Source organism: Bos taurus, chromosome 17 (assembly GCF_002263795.3).
Source record: "Bos taurus isolate L1 Dominette 01449 registration number 42190680 breed Hereford chromosome 17, ARS-UCD2.0, whole genome shotgun sequence".
NCBI classification, from domain to species: domain Eukaryota; kingdom Metazoa; phylum Chordata; class Mammalia; order Artiodactyla; family Bovidae; genus Bos; species Bos taurus.
In genome coordinates this window covers 15436362-15456563 of record NC_037344.1, presented here as the reverse complement: position 1 = coordinate 15456563, position 20202 = coordinate 15436362, and the positions used below count along the sequence as shown (strand labels likewise).

Here is a 20202-nt window from a genome sequence, read left to right as displayed (position 1 = left end):
TCTTTTCTCAGATACTCATTTAGGTTGCAAGTTCAAAGTCAAAGATGCTAATCCCAAGGGGAAGCAACTACTGCATGTATGTGCTGGGGAAAGCAGAATGGAGAAGCCAACGGAACAGAATTTGAAAGACGTGCTTCTGCCTTTGAGCCTACACTAACTGCCAAGTTCTCTTTACAGATAGAAGAAAAATTATCTGAATATTAACACCACCTTAAGCATCTTTTTGGCCTTGCTTGGGACCAAATGAACTTGATTCTGGGATTTAAGGCTTACCTAATGTACACATATATACAAATCTGTGTCTATTACTCTATGTACATACTCATGTTTAAAACTTATATGCGTAGATTAGAATATACAAGCACATGTCCAGAGTTTCTAAAATGACCCCTCAGTTTCTCTGTTGCTCAGAGGCCAGAGAAAGCCACTATGCACCTTTCAATATGCGTCAATTGAAACTCAGGAATGAAAAGCAAATGTAGCCATAACACATGCTCCAAATTCCCTGAGTGGGAGGAGGCAGGGTGAGGTGGATGAGCTCTTGTTTACATTTAAATCCTATCCAATTAATTTTTCTTGAGAAACTGCTTTCCCATATTCTAACATGCTAAGATGACCATCAGTGCTCTTTTCAAAAAATCAAAATGGCAGTTTAAAAAATCAGTATATTATTTACACGTTTAAATATCCTTAGGATTAAACCAATGCAGAGGGTGGAGGTTCAATCCCTGGTCAGGGAACTAAGATTCCACATGCCTTGTGGCCAAAAAAACCACACACACACACACACAAAATAAGAAGCAATATTGTAACAAATGTGATTTTTGATGAAGACTTTTAACATGGTCCACATCAAAGAAAAAAAAAAAAACTATATCCAAGTTTATGTGAAATACCAGTGTCTCTGAACTCACACTGAATTCCTTAGGACAGCTGCCCCCTCGGTGTTAAGCTCAAGAAATTACATCTTAGAAGATGGATTGACTTATTGCCATGAAACCTGAGTCACTCATCTAATGGCAACTTGAGAAGAAAATCTTTGTGATGTGGAACCAGATGTCCTTTAACTTTTTTCAGAATGTGGCCTCACCTTCTGCTTTGGTATATACTCATAACTTTTCTCCATATGTTTAAAAATACTTTTCACGTGAATTTAAATACCAGCTGGAACCTAGTTGTAATGATCATTTCATTCAAATAACTCCAAGGAAAGCCTAAGTTTTTTAGAATTTCCCTTTGTTCCCGCTGTGCCACGTATATAAACTTAAGGTAATTAAAAGCTATTCTGAGCTGAAGGAGACTAACCTTTTAAAACACTAGATTCTGCTCCTTTCTAACCAGAAGAAATGTTTTGGCAACATATCACATTTCAGGTTTGCAAAAGCAAGCGGGAATAGGAAGCCAGTGCAAGACACGTGTCCTCAGGGCCCACGCTGTGCTGTGCAGGGATCAGCCCCATCAGAGAGAATGTTCCCTAAGCTTCCACCTGCCCCACAGCTGTGCCAAGAAGGCTGTTGCATGAACGAGACAAAGCTAGCCAGCCAGGCGCTCACAGCATAAGTCACTGGACAAATGGTAACAAACCACAACTGCCTGAAAACGATCAGAATGAGGTCAGTATCTCAGAGGGAAATAAAGGCAAGCAGAAATAAACTCTCTCTCAGTTTAGGGTGCAAATTAGGCTCACAAATCCCAGTGGTCAGTTATCAGATCATTTGACAGGCAGCAGCAGGTAAAATAAATAAATAAGTAAATAAATAGATGGATGGACAGAGAGACAAATAAGTGTTCCTAGATCTGTTTGGAAGCATGATTTCATTATCCAGTTTGCTGACTACAACGGCATAAGAAGGTAGAGCTCCCACTTGCCATCTCAGGTCCTTGAGTCCCCTACAAGTTCCCCTACTTATTTCAGGGAGTTCCCAGAACCTCATCAAGTAATGCAAATGATGGCCCTCTTCTTCCTCTTCTGCTCTGATTGGCCTGATGAGGGTTTCAGCTGCTGCCCTCATTCCCTACAGATGGTCCCCCTGACAATAGGTCCCTCAGGTCCGCTATCTCCCCCAGCACCCGCCAGCATTCCTCTAGGTGGCCACTTGTTCCTGGCAGTTTCTTCCCACGCAGCTACCGGCAGCCCTTCTGTTTTGAAACTTCAGGATGCAAAAGTGACATTTCTCTGAGAACAATGTATTCTGCATGGAAGTAATACAAATGACTGCTGCTGCTGCTGCTGCTGCTAAGTCGCTTCAGTCGTATCCGACTCTGTGCGACCCCATAGACGGCAGCCCACCAGGCTCCCCATCCCTGGGATTCTCCAGGCAAGACACTGGAGTGGGTGGCCATTTCCTTCTCCAATGCATGAAAGTGAAAAGTCAAACTGAAGTCGCTCAGTCGTGTCCGACTCCTAGCAACCCCATGGACTACAGCCTAACAGGCCCCTCCGTCCATGGGATTTTCCAGGCAAGAGTACTGGAGTGGGTTACCATTGCCTTCTCCGATATACTCATGACATTCATTTACAGTTATATATTGCTTAACTATAAACACAATATATATACATATATAAAGGCATTTTCTATTATTCATTTTCAAAAAATGGAATTCTATTACCATTTTCTGCATCTTGCTTTTCCCAAGTATGCAATGCCTTATGGATCTCCTTCCTAGTCCGCTTTTATAGATCTAAGTAACTAATCTTTTTTTTCCCTAAGGCTTCATAATATCCCTAGTTTGGGCACACCAGAATTTATTCACACTTTCTCTCTTATTTTTCACTATTATCAGCAATGTGCAAACATTCTTCTCCATATATCCTTAAGTACTGGTAGTTTTGTATCTCTAAGGTGGAGAGCTAAGAGTAAAACTGCTAAATCCAAGTGGACATTAACCTTTCATTTGCATAGGTGCTGGCAGATTTTTTTTTTAGGTTGTAAAGTTTTGCAGGGAATGGCAAACCACTTCACTATTCTTGCCTTGAGAACCACATGAACAGTATGAAAAGGCAAAATGACAGGATACTGAAAGAGAAACTCCCCAGGTCAGTAGGTGCCCAATATGCTACTGGAGATCAGTGGAGAAATAACTCCAGAAAGAATGAAGGGATGGAGCCAAAGCAAAAAGAATACCCAGCTGTGGATGTGACTGTTGATAGAAGCAAGGTCCAATGCTGTAAAGAGCAATATTGCATAGGAACCTGGAATGTCAGGTCCACGAATCAAGGCAAATTGGAAGTGGTCAAACAAGAGATGGCAAGAGTGAATGTTGACATTCTAGGAATCAGCGAACCAAAATGGACTGGAATGGGTGAATTTAACTCAGATGACCATTATATCTACTACTGCAGGCAAGAATCCCTCAGAAGAAATGGAGTGGCCATCATGGTCAACAAAAGAGTCTGAAATGCAGTACTTGGATGCAATCTCAAAAATGACAGAATGATCTCTCTTTGTTTCCAAGGCAAACCATTCAATATCACAGTAATCCAAGTCTATGCCCCAACCAGTAATGCTGAAGAAGCTGAAGTTGAACAGTTCTATGAAGACCTACAAGACCTTTTAGAACTAACACCCAAAAAAGATGTCCTTTTCATTATCGGGGACTGGAATGCAAAAGTAGGAAGTCAAGAAACACCTGGAGTAACAGGCAAATTTGGCCTTGGAATACGGAATGAAGCAGGGCAAAGACTAATAGAATTTTGCCAAGAAAATGCACTCGTCATAACAAACACCCTCTTCCAACAACACAAGAGAAGACTCTATACATGGACATCACCAGATGGTCAACACCGAAATCAGATTGATTATATTCTTTGCAGCAAAAGATGGAGAAGCTCTACACAGTCAGCAAAAACAAGACCAGGAGCTGACTGTAGCTCAGACCCTGAACTCCTTATTGCCAAATTCAGACTTAAATTGAAGAAAGTAGGGAAAACCACTAGACCATTCAAGTATGACCTAAATCAAATCCCTTATGATTATACAGTGGAAGTGAGAAATAGATTTAAGGGACTAGATCTGATAGATAGAGTGCCTGATGAACTACGGAATGAGGTTTGTGACATTGTACAGGAGACAGGGATTAAGACCATCCCCATGGAAAAGAAATGCAAAAAAGCAAAATGACGGTCTGGGGAGGCCTTACAAATAGCTGTGAAAAGAAGAGAAGCGAAAAGCAAAGAAGCAAAGGAAAGATATAAGCATCTGAATGCAGAGTTCCAAAGAATAGCAAGAAGAGATAAGAAAGCCTTCTTCAGCAATCAATGCAAAGAAATAGAGGAAAACAACAGAATGGGAAAGACTAGAGATCTCTTCAAGAAAATCAGAGATACCAAAGGAACATTTCATGCAAAGATGAGCTCGATAAAGGACAGAAATGGTATGGACCTCATAGAAGCAGAAGATATTAAGAAGAGATGGCAAGAATACACAGAAGAACTGTACAAAAAAGAGCTTCACGACCCAGATAATCACGATGGTGTGATCACTGATCTAGAGCCAGACATCCTGGAATGTGAAGTCAAGTGGGCCTTAGTAAGCATCACTACGAACAAAGCTAGTGGAGGTGATGGAATTCCAGTTGAGCTATTTCAAATCCTGAAAGATGATGCTGTGAAAGTGCTGCACTCAATATGCCAGCAAATTTGGAAAATTCAGCAGTGGCCACAGGACTGGACAAGGGCAGTTTTCATTCCAATCCCAAAGAAATCAATGCCAAAGAATGCTCAAACTACCACACAATTGCACTCATCTCACACACTAGTAAAGTAATGCTCAACATTCTCCAAGCCAGGCTTCAGCAATATGTGAACCATGAACTTCCTGATGTTCAAGCTGGTTTTAGAAAAGGCAGAGGAACCAGAGATCAAATTGCCAACATCTGCTGGATCATGGAAAAAGCAAGACAGTTCCAGAAAAACATCTATTTCTGTTTTATTGACTATGCCAAAGCCTTTGACTGTGTGGATCACAATAAACTGTGGGAAATTCTGAAAGAGATGGGAATACCAGACCACCTGCCCTGCCTCTTGAGAAATCTGTATGCAGGTCAGGAAGCAACAGTTAGAACTGGACATGGACCAACAGACTGGTTCCAAATAGGAAAAGGAGTACGTCAAGGCTGTATATTGTCACCCTGTTTATTTAACTTATATGCAGAGTACATCATGAGAAACGCTGGACTGGAAGAAATACAAGCTGCAATCAAGATTGCCGGAGAAATATCAATAACCTCAGATATGCAGATGACACCACCCTTATGGCAGAAAGTGAAGAGGAACTCAAAAGCCTCTTGATGAAAGTGAAAGTGGAGAATGAAAAAGTTGGCTTAAAGCTCAACATTCAGAAAACGAAGATCATGGCATCTGGTCCCATTACTTCATGGAAATAGATGGGGAAACAGTGTCAGACTTTATTTTTCTGGGCTCCAAAATCACTGTAGATGGTGACTGCAGCCATGAAATTAAAAGACACTTACTCCTTGGAAGGAAAGTTATGACCAACCTAGATAGCATATTCAAAAGCAGAGACATTACTTTGCCAACAAAGGTCCGTCTAGTCAAGGCTATGGTTTTTCCTGTGGTCATGTATGGATGTGAGAGTTGGACTGTGAAGAAGGCTGAGCGCCAAAGAATTGATGCTTTTGAAGTGTGGTGTTGGAGAAGACTCCTGAGAGTCCCTTGGACTGCAAGGAGATCCAACCAGTGCATTCTGAAGGAGATCAGCCCTGGGATTTCTTTGGAGGAAATGATGCTAAAGCTGAAACTCCAGTACTTTGGCCACCTCATGCAAGACTCTGATGTTGGGAGGGATTGGGGGCAGGAGGAGAAGGGGACGACAGAGGATGAGATGGCTGGATGGCATCACTGACTCGATGGACGTTAGTCTCAGTGAACTTCGGGAGTTGGTATTGGACAGGGAGGCCTGGCATGCTGCGATTCATGGGGTCACAAAGAGTCTCGGACACAACTGAACGACCGATCTGATTTGATCCGATCTGAAAGTTTTGCATTCAATTAACACTGTAGAAAGGGCACTGTTCCCACACCCTTCCAGCAATGGTCTTTAAATTTTTTGCTGGTTTATAAGCAAAGACTGATGATCACACTGCTCCTTTGATTTTGTGTACAGGACAACAGAATACTGTTTTATGTTTCTTGGTCATGTGGATTTATTTTTCTGAGGGCCACCTCTTAAAATACTTGGCTTAAATTTTTGACCCTACTTCTAAACTTGGAAGAACTCTCTAAATCTCACAAGGATTACTCCTCCACTAATCTCAGCATTCCATTAGGGAACACAGGGTGGATTATGCTTTGTGATCAACATGAATATAGTTGCCTGACTTGGGAAAGAGAATGGGAAAAAGCCTTAACTAACCATTTCTACTTCAACTGGAAAAAAAGCAAATTAATCCCAGTTTTGGTTATTTTCTTTTTTAGGCTGAGTTCAACAATGTTCCATAACTTACACATCTGAAGACAGCCAATGGTGAAAATACTGAAACAACAGTTTTGCTGGCCTTCATAAAATAAGGATGTGGCTATTTCGTAGTCAAACAGTCATCCTTCTATGGACCCCAAAACTTTGTAAGAAGCTTGTTTTATTTCATGAGTAAATTCATTTTCTAGTTTATTGTCAAAGGGTCAGGCTTCTCCGTGCAAACAACATTTTCTTCTGGAAAGTGAAGACGTATTGACGAATATCCTTTTTTCTATTGTCAGAATTAAAAAAAAAAAAAACCAAAATCTCTGAACAGATGATACAGAACAAGTACCATGCCCATGCAGAAGATAGTGGCACAAAGAAAGAACTGGAATATTTGAGAAAAGGAAAAACAATGTAAAGAGCAGCACAGAATGGAATGCACTTGGTATGTAAACTACAGAGAAGAGGAAATTAAAGACAGAGGTAGAAATGCAGATATACGGAGAGTAGCCTAAATGCGGATGGGAAGAAGTTAAACCAGCAGCACTTCTGCTTCTGGTTAAGATGCAAAAAGTTGCAAGATTGTCACTCCCATTGTTACACTGAGAAGTCAGATAAGTCACTAAATCAGAGGTTTTATTAAATGCAACAGAAAACCGAGGATATAAATAAACCAAAATGAAATGAAATCCAGATGATGAGGGACCTTTCATAGAGAAAGTCACGTCCAGGGCTGGTGTCACCGATAGCTGAGCGGCAGGAAAAATAAGATCTTCCATAGAAACCAGTTGAACTTGTCTTGAACTTTTAATGAGCCCATGTGACCTGGTATGAGAAATCTGAATCCCTAAGAGCCCTAGCCACAGCCTGAGTCTCACCCATCCACCTACTTTTCCCCATGGGACATATAATGCAGGAGGGTAGTCCAATGACGGACTGAGGAAAGAGAGCAGACAGAGAGACTTCCCTGGTGGTCCAGTGATTAAGACTTTGCCTTCCAATGCAGGGGATGCAGGTTCAATTCCTGGTCAGGGAGCTAAGATCCAACATGTCTCGCAGCCAAAGAGCCAAAACATAAGACAGAAGGAATACTGTAACAAATCCAATAAAGATTTTTTAAATGGTCCACATCAAAAAATCTTTAAAAAGAAAAAAGAGAGAGATTCAGTGCTAAAGTACAGAGAGCTTTCTCCAAGGCAAGGGTGGATTCCCCAGCGTATTAGAATGAAGTTTGGCAAAGAAATAGAACAGTGAATTAAAGAAAAAAAAAATTGCTCCAGGAATCTAAGATTGGTTTAACATACAAAAATTAAGTATTCCACTACACTAACAGAATAAGAAAAATATTTCAGCATCTCAACACACACACCAAGAAAAAAAAAATTGACTCAATCCAATACATTCATGATAAAAACGCACAGAAAATTATTGATAGAAGAGAAATTCCACAATCTGACAAAAAGGCATCTGTGAATAAACTACAGTTAAGATCACAGTTAATGGTGATTTATTAAACACTTTCCCCTTAAGTTTGGAAACAAATTCCCTGGTGGCTGAGACAGTAAAGAATCCACCTGCAGTGCAGGAGATGCAGGTTCAATCCCTGGGTCAGGAAGATCCCTTGAAGAAGGGAATGGCTACCCACTCTAGTATTCTTGCCTGGAGAATTCAATGGACAGGGGAGGCTGGAGGGCTACAGTCCATGGGGTGGCAAAGAGTCAGACACAACTGAGCGACTAACAGTTTAAGACAATATCATACTTAATGGTGATTTATTAAACACTTTCCCCTTAAGTCTGGGAACAAAACCAGGATTTCCACTGTTACCACCTCTATCAATACTGTACTAAATGTCTTAACTAGTTAGCACAACAGAGAAAGATAAAACGCACAATGACTGGAAAGGGAAACACCAATCTTTCATTATTCACAGATAACATGACTGTGTGTTTTACGAAACTCTATAGAATCCATGAAAAAAATCCTTTAGAATATGTGAATTTCACAAGGCTGCAGCCTTGGATACAAGGTCAATACATAGGAATGATTATATCTCTACCTATTAGCAAATGACAATTAAAACTATACTTTTAAAATGATACCTTGTATCATTTTATCATAAAAGTCATAAACCTAGAACTAAGTCTAAAAATATTATGTCTTGTATACTGAGCACAAATATATTGCTGATACAAGTTTAAAGTCCTAAATAAATGGAATGATATCCATACCATAGTTATAGATCAATAGACTCAATATTTTTAAGATGTCCATTTCTCCCCCACTTCCCTGTTGGCTCATACGGTAAAGAATCCGCCTGTAATGCAGGAGACCTGGGTTCAATCCCTGGGTTGGGAAGATCCCTGGAGAATGGCAACCCACTCCAGTATTTTTGCCAGGAGAATCCTACGGACAGTGAAGCCTGGCAGGCTACAGTCCATCAGGTCACAAAGTGTCAAACATGACTGAGTGACTAACACTTTTCCATTTCTCCAAACTGATCTATGTATTCAATACAATTCAAATCAATACCTCAAAAGGTGTTTTAATGCAAGTGACAAGCTGTAATAAAATTTACATGGAAAGATAAAAGGCTTTCGAATTGACAAAAACAACAACTTCAATAAAAACAACAAGCTGGTAATGATAAAGAATTTAAATTACCAGATTTCAGGACTTACTACGAAGCAACAATAATCATGTCATTGGCATACAGCTAGACAAATAGATCAATGGAACAGAACAGAGCGTCCAGAAACAGGCCCACATATATTAGCAGACACTGACTTTCCAGTCAAGGCACCAACTAAATTCAGTGGAGAAAAAAGCATCTTTAATAAATGCTGAAACAACTAGGTATCTACATAGGAGAAAATAACTTTCATCCTTACCTTATTCCTATTTATTACAAAAAATAATTTGTGATAAAGCTTAAACCTATTATAAATATAAAGGCTAGAACTATAAAATATTTTGGAGGAAAACAGTGGAGAATAGTCTCCTGGCCTGAGGTTAGGGAGATTTCTTAGGGCAGCACACTTACTATAAATAAAAACATTGAAAAAGCAGACTTAATAAGGATTTTAAATTTCTGATGAAAAAAATACATCAAGGTAATTATTAGGCAGGACAAAGACTAACAAAAAAACTGTAACACATATTCAACAAAAACACCTGTATCCACAAAATACGAAGAATTTCTAAAAATCAACAATAAAAAGAAAACCAACTTTTTTTTTTTTTTTTACAAAGGCAAAAGACTTGAACAGAAACTTTGTGCTTTTTAAAAAAAAGATGAGTGGCCAATAAGCATAGGAAAAGCTGCTCAGCATAATTAGTCATCAGGACAATGAAAATTAAGGCCACAATGAGCTACCACTTCATTCCACTAGAATGCTATGTGAAAGATTGACAGCACCACTGTTGGTAGAGTAATTAGTAATTACTCTCATGCATTACTAACAGTAGGAGAATAAAATTGCAAATAATTCTGAAAGTAGTTTCTAGAAAAGTTAAACATGTACCTGACCCACAATATAACTATTATGATCCTCAGTATTTACCTCTAAAAATAAAAGCTCACGTTCATGCAAATACTTGCACCCAAATGTTCATCGTCATTGTTATTAAAAAGCTGGAAGCAAATAAATGTCTATCAATATGAGAATGAATAAATAAATTGTGGCATATCACTACAATAGAATATCATTCAGTTAGCAACTCACTGAGGAACATGAATGAATCTCAAAAACATGCTGAGCAAAAAACACCAGATACAAGAGACCACATACTATGTGATTTCATTCACAAACATTTTAACAAGCAAAACAAATCTATGTTGGTAGATACGGGAAAGGGATTGCCTCAGGATCAGGGAGGTGGTGGTAGCTAACTGCAGAAGGACACAAGGGAAGCTTGTGGAATGAGTTGTGCATCTTGCCTTGAGTAAAGGCCACACGGTCATGTGCATTGTCAAACTCGCCAAACTGAATGCTTAAGGTCTGTCCATTTTATTATGTGTAAATTATACTTCAGTGAAATATAAATATGCTCTTTGTAAATATAATCCACTTATCAACAGGCAGAAAGGAAGAAAAAGTATTTATTAATGATGGCAATGTGTTAGAACGCTTACTTTCATAAGGAATAGGTAACTCCTCTTGTGAACTCTGCCAAAATTAAGGGGAAGGCCGTCCCTGCTGGTCCAGTGATTAAGAATCTGCCTTCCAAAGCAGGGGGTGCAGGTTCAATCTCTGGTCAGGGAGCGAAGATCCCACATGCCACGGGGCAGCTAAGTCTCTGTGCTGCAAGTACTGAGCCTGGGTGCCACAAATAAGACCCAACATAGCCAAAAATAAATTAATTAATAATTATTTTAAATCACTAAAAAAAAAAAATGAAACAAAACATAAAGGTGAGTATTCCAAAAGGCCAAGGCTGAGTGAATGAAGAGGTTGAGAAGATCACACAGCACCCATAAAAGAAAAGGAAAGAACAAGGCTAGGGCGACAAAAGCAAAAGCTGAGACACAAATCTGCTGCTGCTGCTGTCGCTTCAGTCGTGTCCAACTCTGTGTGACCCCGTAGACGGCAGCCCACCAGGCTTCCCTGTCCCTGGGATTCTCCAGGCAAGAACACTGGAGTGGGCTGCCATTTCCTTCTCCAATGCATGAAAGTGAAGTCGCTCAGTCGTGTCCGACTCTTAGCAACCCCATGGACTGCAGCCCACCCGCTCCTCAGTCCACGGGATTTTCCAGGCAAGAGTACTGGAGTGGGGTGCCATTGCCTTCTCCGGAGACACAAATCTAGGCATTTCAAAACAAGCAATAGCGCTAATTTTTTTCCATGAACAGTAGCTTGTTACTCCATTAGAAGTTTTCCAGGCATTTGCAGTTGGTTATACGTACTTAAGTGCTTAAAATGTTTGGATATAAGTTTTTAATCCTGTATTTGAATACTGACTTTTTTCTCCATCAAATTTTAGGCTCCAAAATGAAGAATGCTTCTAAAGTTATCAGTTGAAGTAAAAAGTATCATATTGTGGGAGTGAAAAACTGGAGAAATCCTATCAACTATGTATGTTCCATAATGTAGCATGGAATCATCTACATCTTTGACTTGACCTACTTATATTTTCAAAATCCCAATTTCTTCACTTCTAAACTGGACATACTGATACTTCCCTCAAAGAAGTTTATGGAGCTTAAGGAAGAAGCTAAAAACTAAACATAGCACTTGGTATATATTTAGTGTCAATAATCTTAATTTCTTTTTTCTTACCCAGTGCACCATATCTTCCAGGTAGAGAAGGACAGCCACAAACTTTATCTCAATAAGTACAGTTAGACATAGAACTTGTAAGAAGCCAATGGAGAAAATCAAGCCAAGTCAAAGTATATTAAATAGAAAATGGTTTTATTTTCCATTGAAAAACATAAAAACTGAACTAGATAATTCTGCCTAGGGAAGTGTACTAGAACTAAACTTATTTGTACATATAACACACAAAACACAATAAATTAGTATCCAATTTAGATAAGGTCATATTTTTTGAAAGGTACAAATAGGGAGTTGTCAGTGAAAGGTGATAAAAAAAGTCTTAGGACACATGTCCTCACCTGAGACGTGTTCAGTGTCTCTTAAACAGGGACTCTGTTCTACAAGCTAAACATCTAGCAATCTAGAGAGAAAGCAAACATTTAGTAACTCTAGAGCAAAAGGAGTGAAGTCAATGGACCCTCCTGCAAAATACATTAGCAGTTTAAATTTCTACCATGGACAAAAACAGCTTTGTGACCGAATCAGGTGTTTATACAAAGATGGAGGTCCTCAGCTGGGAATTAAAAGAACCTTGTTCAGTACTTTCCAAAACACTGTGTTGCTTGGGAGAAAGGGGAAAGAGAAAAAGTTGAATGGTGATATTCTTTTCATTCATAAATTTCTCCTTTCTGAGTTTTGCTGTAACATATGAAAGACCCAGATTCCCAGCTTGATTCCCTAGGGCTGAACACTGTAAATGATGTGCTAAAAACACTTTTGTCTGTCTTGTTTCAGTTTGCAGACTGCTAAAATAGAGCATACAACCAGTATACATCCAGAAGACATCAACTTCACTGTTAGAACTTAGGCTCTCATACTTTAGCCATGGGCTTCAATTTCAATCCTTAAGAGTGTTAGTGACTAAATCGTGTCTGATTCTTTTGGGACTCCATGGACTGTAGCCCACCAGGCTCCTCTGTCTACAGTATTTCCCAGGCAAGACTCCTGGAGTGGGTTGCCATTTTCTTCTCCAGGGGATCTTCCCAACCCAGGGATTAAACCCACATATCCTGCACTGACAGGCAGATTTTTTTTTTTTTTTTTTACTGCTAAGCCACCAAGGAAGCCCTAGATAATTTCCTTATGGTAAGGCAAATATCAAAAAGGTGACTCTAATTCTAATAATGAACCCATGTTCCCCCTTCCCTGCGCCCCTACCTGCCAAGCATTATCCATCCATCTGCTGCAGAGGGAGACTGATTAATATGAATGGGAAGGATGAAGGATGTGGCAGGAGAAAACAAGAGTCATTATGAATCAACAGACTCTTCTCATTCTTTACAATGACTGATTGCATTTCTGCTGAAGTTATTATGAAAGATAATCTTATGTTCAAAGAACCTAACAAGACCAAGTAGTTATTAATTATAACTACTTGGTCTTGTTAGGATAATAGCCACATCAAGGGCACAGATAAAATGTCATTACCTCTTTAAAAACTTCTAATAGTAATATGTATGTAAACAAACATGAGATTATAAAGTAACAAGTCTATTTGACTGGTTAATTCCAAGCAATAATGAATTCAATAGAAAAAGACAAGGAATTTAGTCAGCTGACTCAATTAATTGATATTCAGCAAGTAAAGAATATCTCATTGTCCTGTCCTAATACGATGAGTGGTTTACTGGAATCAAATATTTAAACCAACTTTTAAATACATGCACATTATTTGTTGATTTTCCAAAATACATAGACATTCATAATCTCATTTCATAGCCCTTAAAAGTACTATGATCTTAAAATATTTAGGGTCATCAGATCAGATCCGTCACTCAGTCGTGTCTGACTCTTTGCGACCCCATGAATTGCAGCACGCCAGGCCTCCCTGTCCATCACCAACTCCAGGAGTTCACCCAGACTCATGTCCATCGAGTCAGTGATGCCATCCAGCCATCTCATCCTCTGTCATCCCCTTCTCCTCCTGCCCCCAATCCCTCCCAGCATCAGAGTCTTTTCCAATGAGTCAACTCTTCGCATGAGGTGGCCAAAGTACTGGAGTTTCAGCTTTAGCATCATTCCTTCCAAAGAAATCCCAGGGCTGATCTCCTTCAGAATGGACTGGTGAGATCTCCTTGCAGTCCAAGGGACTCTCAAGAGTCTTCTCCAACACCACAGTTCAAAAGCATCAATTCTTCGGCGCTCAGCCTTCTTCACAGTCCAACTCTCACATCCATACATGACCACAGGAAAAACCATAGCCTTGACTAGACGAACCTTTGTTGGAAAAGTAATGTCTCTGCTTTTGAATATGCTATCTAGGTTGGTCATAACTTTCCTTCCAAGGAGTAAGCGTCTTTTAATTTCATGGCTGCAGTCACCATCTACAGTGATTTTGGAGCCCAGAAAAATAAAGTCTGACACTGTTTCCACTGTTTCCCCATCTATTTCCCATGAAGTGGTGGGACCGGATACCGTGATCTTCGTTTTCTGAATGTTGAGCTTTAAGCCAACTTTTTCACTCTCCACTTTCACTTTCATCAAGAGGCTTTTGAGTTCCTCTTCACTTTCTGCAATAAGGGTGGTGTCATCTGCATATCTGAGGTTATCGATATTTCTCCCAGCAATCTTGATTGCAGCTTGTGTTTCTTCCAGTCCAGCGTTTCTCATGATGTACTCTGCATAGAAGTTAAATAAGCAGGGTGACAATATACAGCCTTGACGAACTCCTTTTCCTATTTGGAACCAGTCTGTTGGTCCATGTCCAGTTCTAACTGTTGCTTCCTGACCTGCATACAAATTTCTCAAGAGGCAGATCAGGTGGTCTGGTATTCCCATCTCTTTCAGAATTTTCCACAGTTTATTGTGATCCACACAGGCAAAGGCTTTGGCATAGTCAATAAAGCAGAAATAGATGTTTTTCTGGAACTCTCTTGCTTTTTCTATGACCCAGCGGATGTTGGCAATTTGACCTCTGGTTTCTCTGCCTTTTCTAAAACCAGCTTGAACATCAGGAAGTTCACGGTTCACATATTGCTGAAGCCTGGCTTGGAGAATGTTGAGCATTACTTTACTAGCGTGTGAGGTGAGTGCAATTGTGCGGTAGTTTGAGCATTTTTGGCATTGCCTTTCTTTGGGATTGGAATGAAAACTTCCCTTGTCCAGTCCTGTGGCCACTGCTGAGTTTTCCAAATTTGCTGGCATATTGAGTGCAGCACTTTCACAGCATCATCTTTCAGGATTTGGAAGAGCTCAACTGGAATTCCATCACCTCCACTAGCTTTGTTCGTAGTGATGCTTCCTAAGGCCCACTTGACTTCACATTCCAGGATGTCTGGTCATCCTGACATTTAGGGTCATAAATGCCCCTAATCTAAACCGTACTTTAAATTCACTTGCTACCTTCTCCAATTCTGTATTCACTTCCATAATAAAACAACAAAGAACAACAACAGAAACTTAAATAAGAAAAAGAGCCCCAGCTATTTAAAAGATGAAATAATGTCATCTGCAGCAACACGGATGGACCTAGATGCTATCACACTGAGTGAATTCAGACAGAGAGAGACAGATACCATATGATACCATTTACATGCAGAATCTAAAAAAATGGTACAAATGAGTTTTGGTTTTTTTTTTTACAAAACAGAAATAGAGACACAGATGTGGAAAATAAACTTAAGTTATGGAGGAGAGGGGTGGAGGGATAAATTGGGAGATTGAGATTGTCATATATACACTACCGTGTATAAAATAGATAATAAAGACCTACTGTACAACACAAGAACTCTACTCAATACTCTAATGGCCTATACAGGGAAAGAAAACAAACTCAAAGAGTGTGTGTGTGTGTGTGTGTGTATATATATATAAAACAGACTCACTTTGTTGTACAGTAGAAACTAACAACATTTTGTATCAACTATGCGTGCATTCTAAGTCTCTTCAATCACGTCCAACTCTTTGCAACCCTATGGATGGTAGCCTGCCAGGCTCCTCGATCCATGCGATTTTCCAGGCAAGAATACTGGAGTGGGTTGCCATGCCCTCCTCCAGGAGATCTTCCTGACCCAGGGATCAAACCAGCATCTCTTATGTCTCCTGCATTGGCAGGTGGGTGTCACCACTATACTCCAATTAAAAAAAAAAGAAGAGGAAAGGTGCCAGGATAAAGATTACACATACATGGAGACTATTAGCATATTAATGGACTGTGTTTCTATTTACACTTCCATCACTAGAACTAATTGTTAGTTATTTTAAGGAAGAAGTTATGCGTTAATTAACAGCATTTCATAAATGAAAGCTGGCTGCATTTCTTAAGTATGTTCAAATTTCACAAGTCTTATTTCACAGCAGGGATTCCAGTTCATTCAATACTTTTATGTGATAACACCTCTAGATCAAGGAAGAAAATCTCTAAAAGACTCTAATTAATAGGTTTCCAGAATAAAAGCCAAAAAAAGCATACTTAATGAGTAAGCTAATTATCTATCCCTAGAGCATTAATATACATAACATTTTAAATGAGACAGAGTGAAGGGGCTAGAAACACCTTTGGTATTTAATATTTCTAACTCTGCTGTTCCTAAGGACTTAACCAGCCCAAGAACTCATCATTTTCATCTCTGTAGCATAGTGTTTCTATACCTCTGACCTTTCCATATTCTTCACCCTGTCTACACCTTGGGACTTTGGGAGCACTGAATTTGATCATGTGCTCAGAAAAAACATAAAATCCCAGAGTTTCCGCTCTACTTTCCCGTCACCCTGATCACATCCCTGCTCATTACTTCTCTGCACAATTGTGCCACCTCTTCCTACTTTTCATTTGAACCAAATCCCCCTTTTCTCCAATTTTATGCTTTTGTTCCCCCATTTCCCTCTCTCCTTGGCAGAAGACAAAAAAAAAAAAAAAGTCATGCTGTAGGCTTTGTGCGTAATCTTTGGCCCAGCTCTCCCAATCACAGTCTGTTCCTTTTCCGTGTCACTTCAAAAATCAAGGAAAGGGCATAGAAAGGGAAAAGAAAAGAACAAAATTTCAAAACAAAACCTTTTTAGTTGCCAGCTTTAACCCCAGTGATTGTCTCTTAACATATTTTTATCTTTCTCTTTTGATCAGAAATAATAAATGTAGGATTACTTAGAAAAACACAGTTAGTAAATGGGATAAAACTTTGGTTAATATTCCTTTATTTGATTTTTACTATTTATGAGAAACACGAGACAGCAGCCAAAACAATAACTACAGCAATTAAGCTTGCAATTACTGCTCTGTAGTGGTTGTTCTTCTACATATTTTACATATATTAACTTATTTAATCTCTGCAACACTGCTCCCCCAGGTAAAGAGAAATGAGGATCAACTCTCCCAGAGTCACAAAGCTAGTGAGCAGAACGGGAACCAGACAGTCTGCCTTGACAACTCTCCCTGACCGCCATCACTGTTTCTTTACCACGCACGTGCTGTGCATTTCACTGGGCATTTCTTCTGCATATTTAAAGACATGAACTTTTCTAGGTCTAAGATGAGTAGAAAGACATTTCAAGACAGAATTTTTTTCTCTATGACATATCCCCGCCATCTACCTATGCTATATACTTTGTGGTAAAGAACGAAAGACTCATAAGCAAGACAGAAATGCCTAGTGAAGGCAGAAATGAAAGCTGCACTTCCCCTCAACCATTTACGAGTGACTCTCCAAGCCCAGCAGCACCTGTCAGCTTCAAGCAGAATGCTCCCAGAACCTACTGGTCTACCTGCCTTCAAAGTGTTTCCCGACTTATATTTCATTGTGGATCATCAATACTCCCACGGCTCCCTACTTCCAAGCCTTGAAAACAGATAAACACTCATTCTCATAGGAAAGATTTAAAGAAGAGGGCTCCCGTTAAACCATCCCCTTCCTAATACCTACAGACAGCATTCTCTCCTGTCCTGAAATTTTCAGAGTGGCCTCCGGTGACAGTGCCTGGGTACCTAATGGTCTCATTTGAACCCACTGATTCAAGAGGAGGAAAATTCAGGCCCTGTAGGAAAACTAGAGAACCTAGAACAAAAGACCATCAGGACCTGACATGACCTTCCTGTAAGGAGGCCAATTCTGCCTAGTGCTGACAGTTACTTCCTCCTCTGTTTACTTTGGTGCCACGAACAACATCAGAAGAATAGAGGGAGTTAGGGTTACGCATAAAATAATAGATTGTGAAAGCAGAACACTATCAATCTCATTTTAGAATAATGGCAATATTAGAAAGTTTTGACGTATTATTTAATCTCTTCCATTTGCTTTCTGCCCACAATGTTACTTCTTCAACAACACTTAAAGCAGCAACAACAAAATATAAACTAACACATCAAGCCAGCCTCCCTGAAAAAGAAGAAAAAACTGTTCTGAAAGCTTTTGCTCCTAACCAATTGCCAGTGTGGCAGGAAGCCAAAAGAATTAAAAAAAAAAAAAATCCCAGCAAACCATAAACATAAGACAAGCATAAACACAGCACAAAGCACCTCTTTGAAAAATGCCAGTTACGTCACAAATCCGACAGTTTGGAAAAGCCTGTTTCTTTTCCCAAAGAAAGAAATTAAGTTCAAGTACTTACGGTGTCATGAGACTTATCCTTGACATCATAGACTGTTAGCTTTATTTTGGTCTCCTCATAGATGGGATACTCAGATGGGAATGTGACACCAGTCAAGAACAGTGGGTCTCTTGTTCCCTGTAACAGCATAAGCAGACAACTTTGATTCAATAAGGCAGCAACTGCAGTTGGCAGCCTGTGGTGACACATGAGAATGCACAGTGTCTGGGTCTGTTTGTTTTTCTAGGAAATGATTCTGTTAGAAGAGAGATCTGAATTGCCAAAGAAGACCCATGGGCAACAACATGGCCCAGGGCCCCAGAGTACTGATAGAGCTGTAGATAGTAAATGCCTTGCATCCCTGTCAGAGCTGCTAAGAATCTTGAAAAACAATTCATTTTCATTACATGCAGAACCATTGTTACGGTCAGCAGTCATTACATTTAGCATACATTTAATGGATATAACCTGTGACTTATGCAAATAACTTGAGATATTGACTGATCAAACTAAAAAGAAGCTCTTTTCTCAACCACTTGCTAATCTTACGCTGTCCATGTATTTCCTTTCTGTAATGATTCAACTGAAAGCCACACTCTGATAGCATTCATTTGTTTTTAGATGTTCAGCTGTATTTTTTTTTTCTCAGACTGATTTGAAAACTAATGAAAGAAACTAAATATGATGGATTTGGGGCTATGAAATTACTATCTCAGGATGCAGTGCACAGAGTATTTCCATGCCTCAGAATTCATTTTTAGAGAGCTGACATCCAACATTAAATTTTGCATCTATATTTAAATATGCACAGTGCTGAATATCATGGAGATGTTTGCTAGAGCTCTGTAAGCCAGTTGTTTATGGAAGTTTCTGGAAGCTGAAGTTTTCATTTATTCATTCATTCTTTCTTCCTTTTATTTAACTAATACTGCTTTTGGCTTGGCACAGTGTTAGATGCTGTGCAGAACACACATGAATAAAAAAATCAACAACAGCTATATATATTCAAATCAATGTGTCAACATACACAATTTATTTTAAATCTTGACAATATTTTTAAAACAATGAAGTTGGGATAATGCTTGAAAATAGTTTTCATATAAATGAACTATTTTCCAATTTTGGTTGTCTTCGAATGAAAAAGATTATTTTTGCTTATTCAACCACAACTTAACTACAAATGTAACAACTACAAATGATACCAGCATTGCAACCGAAAGTTTCCCAAGGACAGATTCAGGGCTACGTGTACGATCTGGTCACTCCCATTGGTGAAATGTGTGGAGTTTTGTCTGAATCATCTATTCCACCAACGGCAGTTAGCAAGCCTGGTCTGGAGTAGACGACTTAAACTCCTGCAGAGAAACTCCACCTTCAAAATAGACAGGACTCCCAAGCCTAAGAAAAGTGAAGCTTGGAGTTTAGAGGACACTTTCTTTAATGCCAGAGACTAAGTAGCCCTCATTCAGTAAGGCTGTGAAATACGTGTGATGAGAACAAAATAATCAAAAGGGAAACACTTCCTCTTTTGAATCTGATCCAACACAATAACAAGTTTCCTCCCAACACATTTTGAATGTTATATAAGCAACAATAAATGTAAATAGGAAATCTCTCATCGGATGAGTAATATTTACACCTTTTGCCTAGAAACATTACAGTGTCTCCAATTAATCATCTACCTTTCTTTGAAAAGCACCATACTTTAAAAGACACACACGAAAGGCAGAGAATACGAAGTTTCCACAGACAGTCTGAAGAAAACGGGAAAAAATGAGAAGGGCAAAAACAGTTTTAAACATCTCTAGGTAATTTACAACTCTCTTTTTTCCCTGCAAAGATATGCTCATTCCATTTAATTAAAATTTTATATATAGTTTTTCTCTACTTAGTACTCTATTCAAAGATTCAAAGTGGGGATTTTCCTTTTACTTACTAAA

At 39.2% G+C, this 20202-nt stretch overlaps 1 protein-coding gene across 4 annotated transcripts in view; it reads right to left on the bottom strand.

Annotated features, from left to right (window-relative positions):
- INPP4B (inositol polyphosphate-4-phosphatase type II B) overlaps window positions 1–20202 on the bottom strand; it is a 455375-nt gene that overhangs the window by 373434 nt on the left and 61739 nt on the right. For all 4 annotated transcript variants that reach the window (XM_024977565.2, XM_059876249.1, XM_024977564.2 and 1 more), the window contains exon 5: window positions 18284–18400. In XM_024977565.2, the coding sequence (XP_024833333.1) occupies window positions 18284–18400 (117 nt within the window). The remainder of the gene's footprint in view (window positions 1–18283; window positions 18401–20202) is intronic.